The sequence below is a fragment of the Parus major genome, chromosome 5 (genome assembly GCF_001522545.3).
Source record: "Parus major isolate Abel chromosome 5, Parus_major1.1, whole genome shotgun sequence".
Lineage (NCBI taxonomy): Eukaryota > Metazoa > Chordata > Aves > Passeriformes > Paridae > Parus > Parus major.
The window spans coordinates 34283057-34288325 of record NC_031774.1 but is presented as its reverse complement, the minus strand read 5'-3'; the positions used below and the strand labels follow the sequence as shown (position 1 = coordinate 34288325).

Below are 5269 nucleotides of genomic sequence, written 5' to 3'. Positions count from 1 at the left end.
AACCCATCACCACCAAAAAAACCCCAACCCCTCCAACAATAAAGCAACAACAAAAAGAAAAACAAACAAACCACCGCCTCGAATTCAGTGCCGAACGAGCCTGTCTGTGCAAAGATCAGCCTCAGCGAACAAAAGGGTTTCTCTGGCTGAGGAGCAGGCAGAGGTAAAGACATATTTGGGGCCTTAGCAGTCCTGATACAATCTGTGACAACTTTAGCCATTTATTGGTATTATTTTATTTTGATTTTGGGTTGGATTTATCTTTTTCCTTTACAAAAATAGTGTGATCCCTGGTAACATGTGTATGGAAACGTGAATAAATTATCAGCTCAGCAACTACCCCTGCGCCTGGTGTAAGAGATAGAGGGAAAAGTCTGTGGCACCTGAACTCCTTAGGCAATAATTTGCAACACTGAGCCTGAATGAGAGCTCTGGGAGCGAGTGCTGGCTTAAACTAAGTCTGGAGAGACATACATCAAGGCTACCCTTTTCAGGAATTATTATGCATCACGCTTATCTAATTAATGCTTATTAGCCAACCTCAAACTCTGACATGGCGAGATTGTGCTTTCCTCCAACCTGATCTGTCTCTTTCCTTCTTTCGGTACACTGACAGCAGATTTTTTATTTTTTTTTTTTATTTTTTTTTTTTTACATTGCAAACAAAATAATACTTTACATATGTGCTATTTGATTTCCTACAACCAGTTGCAAGTGGTAAATAATATATCATTTTCTTCGTCAGCTACAGCAGATGCTGCTCTTTTAAGTTGTGTAGGCACTAGTACACAGAATGGGGTCTCTAGCCTTCAAGAATTTAAATCACACCTATTGCATTTTATTATTTCCGATAGTTCTGTGGAAGAAGAGTTTTAATTTTTAGTGGTTTTGCATCATTTATTTTAATGACAGTAGAGTTAAGAAAATGGGGGAGGGTAGGAGCTTCCAAGTGGTGGTATCATCTCTCCATCTCCAAACAAAGCAATCGTTTTCTCATAGTGATGATTAATTTTGAATTGCAGGAGTGAGAGTGAAAGCTAAGAATATCAGAGAGTTCTCTCCTTCTCCCCCACACAGTGCAATGCTGGGTGTCCCATCTCTAATCTGTAACCTTTCACTTCTCTCTCTTTCCTGTAGATCTGTTTGCATCTGTTTACGTATTACTTATTTTCGGGAGGTTCCCTCTTCTTCCCCTTATTCTTTCAGCATGACAAATACATTGTTTGCAAGAATTCAGATTTTCTATTGCTTCTCTATTCACCCCCAGGCATTTTTTTTTCTTTTTCTTCCTCTTTTCTGTCTTTTTAAGATAAGCTCTTTAAAGCGTTTGCGATAACATCTCCGACCTAAAGATTATTTTTCATTGGGCCTATTGTGAGCAGTCGCCGATTTATTGCGCTGCTGCAGAGCTCAGTTTAGGCTACAAACGTAACAAATGAACAACTTGTCCTCTGCGGACTCACCGCGGGATCCAATTAGTTCCTAAACCTTTTGCACAAGTTTTCTAATTATTTTCAAGAGTTGTGGCCTTTATAGGCTTCCCTAAACTCATCAAGACACCAATTCTTTCAAGGATTAAATGCTTCTTAAAATTACTAGCAGCGTTGCCCCCTCAAAACTAATGGATCGATTCTCAGGGCAACGGAGCTTTCTCAGGGACGCCTGCGCGAGTTACTGGGCTGAGAGAAAAAGATCCCCTTTTCAAAACTTTGCACGTAAGCGCATCCACGCAGGCTTGATTTGTCGGTTCTTTTTCTTTGTTTGTTTGTTTGCTTGGTCGTTTTTAGCCCCTAAAAGGTTTAAACATCGGTATGCGAGGCAGGGTGTCACGTGACGCCTGCCATGGACTGCGCCTTCAGCACCTCACCGTGCTCCGCTCCTGCCCCCCTGCCCGGCCCGAGGGGCCGAGCCCGGAGCCGCCTGCCAAAAAATACCGCTACTCGCACCGAACCTCAAGCCAAAGTGCCCGCAGCACCAAAACTATATCGATACACACAGCCCAGACACTTCCGGAGGAGAGCTCCTTTAAGATTCGCGTTATATTTTATACACGTACATACCATAGCTTGCTAAATTTGGCCAAACGAGCATATGATAGCTAATATGTGTGTGTATATAGGCACACATACACATCCTTCGCCAATATATCTCGAGTCATCACAGAGACGAAATTAATTTCTTTCAGGAGAATAAGTCTTTGAATGCATTTCAGAGATTGCAGGAAGAACACGTACCTATACAACAGTGCACCTTGGCTTTTTTCCCAATGTGTGCTTATACGCTTAAATTGTATATGTATGTATGTATATATGCATACATACGCAATGTTAAGCATTTTCAGCCTAAGTCAGATTTTTAGTAAGACACCCGAGCTCCTACTAACAATTTTTAAGCAGACTTTATAAGAGTTCTGCCCCAAAATGGACATCAAAATAGTGGCCACGGTGTCTGATTAAACACCGTGATCCTTTACATTTGAAAATACTGCAGTTAAAGACAGCATGGGAGGGGGCGGGGGGAGAAAGAAAGGAGCATATGAAAAATGGTGGACTGTGCAATAAGCAGCGCTCTGATCTATCTCACTGTAACTTTAAAGCCTCTGCCACATTAGGGTTAATAAAAGAGACAAAAAAACTATCAAGTATATATGAATTTAGCCTATTTTTTTATTTCTGTGTGTTCATAGTAAACATTTTTGTAAGTGACAAACACGGGCATATGACCACAGTATCACAATCAAGAAATTTTAAGACGACATTAACAATCACTCAAATTTATGCGGCTTTTGCGCAACACAGGTTACATATTTGCAAGGTTTACCTATAAGTACAATAGGTATTAACATTTCACTACATTTAGAAAAAAAATAAAGGTGACCTGTTAGTGACCACATACATCAAAATATACACAACACAAACTGAAGGCAATCATTAATTTTGTCCCCTTCTGATTCATTTGAACGGGCAGTGCTGCAAACTGAAATAATGTTGCTGTTTTTTTTTTTTTTAAATTACTTCGTACACTGAGTGCATTTTCTAAAACCCAATCTTTGGTCTAAAAGTAAACAAACAAAAAAAAGGAATTCGGTAAAGAAAATAATAAAATAATAAATGGCCAAAAGTAGATCTTGGGCATTTTTTCAGTATTAATTCTGCTTAAATACAAATTCTGTTTTAAGTTTTTTATAGTTTTCATAAATTTAGTGGTTTGATTTGGTTTTCTATTTTCTTTCAAGGTCTGCACCCACCGACATATCCATGATAACTTATAATACTGCAAACATGGAGAATCGGGCGGCTTTTAGTGATAGACTTATCATATTTGAGTAAAAAATTGCAAAAGCAGTCACTATTTAGATACACATTCTACTATAATTTTGTCTTCCAAACTTCATAGTCTACAATGCAATCTCCCCACATTGCACCTTGCTGACACTCCTCACCTTGGTGGAATAATAAACAACCCTAAAGACTGAACAAACGTACAGAAAATGGGGGACTTAATAAAAAATACCTGGACTTTTTTGTTTTGCTTTTTTTTTCCTTTTAATTATCATTTACAATGCAAATGTGTGTAAAATGTTCACTTACAGTCTGATCCCATGGATGTTAATGTATTAAAGGGTTTGAAGAAGACCCCTGATTTTGATGTGTGAAATAATCAGAAAGTCCTCCGGAAAGTCCCGTTGTAAAACTTGGCAAAGAAGGTCTTAAGGACTCACAGGGGAGAGTGGAGGGCGCCTGTGGCGACGTGGAGGAGGAGGCTGCCCTGGCCGTCATTGAAGTGCTGCTTTGAGAAGTCATTGAAGGGTGAGGAACATGGGGGAAAAAGTAACTCGTCTGTCCTGCTAGGAGATTTACAGAGCAGGGGTTTAGGGAATAGGTGCCGGAGCAGGGAACTGACAAGCCACACGGCACTGAGGCGGCCAGAGCTGCTGCTGTGAGGTGATGAGTGGCATAAGGTATCTCTCCATTGACTAGTCTATCAACACTTAACCCATTAGACGTGGAAAAGGAGTGGTTGTTTCCCAAGGAGTTTTGAGTCAACACTGAGCTGTAGGGCATGGGGTGGCTGGGGTAGGCGGACGTGGTCCCATTGTAACTCAAAGTGCTGCTGGCCCGGGGGTGGTGCAGGGAGAGGAAGGGGGACATAGGCCAGTACAAGGATCCTGCCCTATCCATGAATGTCAGTCCGGTGGAGGTGAGCCGGGCGCCTCGCTTAAAGGCCAGCTTGGCCCGAGAGGTGGTGGAGCGCCGGCGGAGCTTGCCGGTGGTGCCCCCGATGAAGACGTCGTCGCTGGAGGGGTCCAGCATCCAGTAGTTCCCTTTGCCCGGGTCGTCGTAGTGGCGGGGCACCTTGACGAAGCACTTATTGAGCGAGAGGTTGTGCCTAATGGAGTTCTGCCAGCCCTGCTTGTTCTCCCGGTAGTAGGGGAAGTTCTTCATGATGAACTCGTAGATGCCATTGAGCGTGAGGCGCTTCTCGGGGCTCTGCCGGATGGCCATCATGATGAGCGCGTTGTAGCTGAACGGCGGCTTCTCGTACTTGCCGTTCTTCTTCTCCCCCTCCTTCCCGCTCTCCCCGTCCTTGGCCCCCTCCGCCGCCCCCTTCTTCTCCTCGGCCGCTTTCTCCTTCTCCTCCAGCTCCGCCGCCGCCGCCACCGCCGCGCCCGCCTCGCCTTTGCCCGCCAGCATGTCCGCCTTGGCCACCTCCAGGGCGCCGGAGGCGGTGGCGGTGGGGGGCGGCAGGAGGTGCTGCCCCTTCTCCTCGTCCTCCTCCTCGGCTGCGGCCGCTCGCTGGGGCTGCTGCGGCGGCGGGTGGTGGTGGTGGTGGTGGTGATGGTGGTGGTGATGGGGGTGGTGGCTGTTGTGGTGGCTGTGGCTGCTGTGGTTGTTGTCGCTCTGGACGGCTTCGGGAACCAGGCTGTTTATGCTAAAGGAGGATTTCGGCAGCATTTTCACTTCCTTCCTATCTCCCATGTCCAACATCACACACTAGTCTGAGGGGGAAAGTTGCGGCGGCTGAGGGAGCTGCGCGCGGGGCGGCGGCGGAGGCGGCGGCCGAAGCGGTGGCGGTGGCCGAGGCGGCGGCGGCGGCACCACCGGCGGCGGTGGCGGCGGCAGCGCAGTTGGACAGCAGTCTCAAGCGCTGGCAAGTCATGTAGCACGGACAGGAACCGCCGGGGAGGGAAAAAATAATAGTAATAATAATAATCACCGATCAGAGAAAAATCAAACCGAGTCGGAGCGGAGGAAAAAAAAAAAAAAGG

General features: G+C 45.5%; 1 protein-coding gene across 1 annotated transcript; it reads right to left on the bottom strand.

Annotated features, from left to right (window-relative positions):
* Window positions 1-1286: 1286 nt before the first annotated feature.
* Window positions 1287-5259, bottom strand: FOXG1 (forkhead box G1). The gene has a single exon (XM_015629619.1). The coding sequence runs from the start codon at window positions 4986-4988 to the stop codon at window positions 3609-3611; it is 1380 nt and encodes a 459-aa protein (XP_015485105.1). The 5' UTR covers window positions 4989-5259; the 3' UTR covers window positions 1287-3608.
* Window positions 5260-5269: the final 10 nt, after the last annotated feature.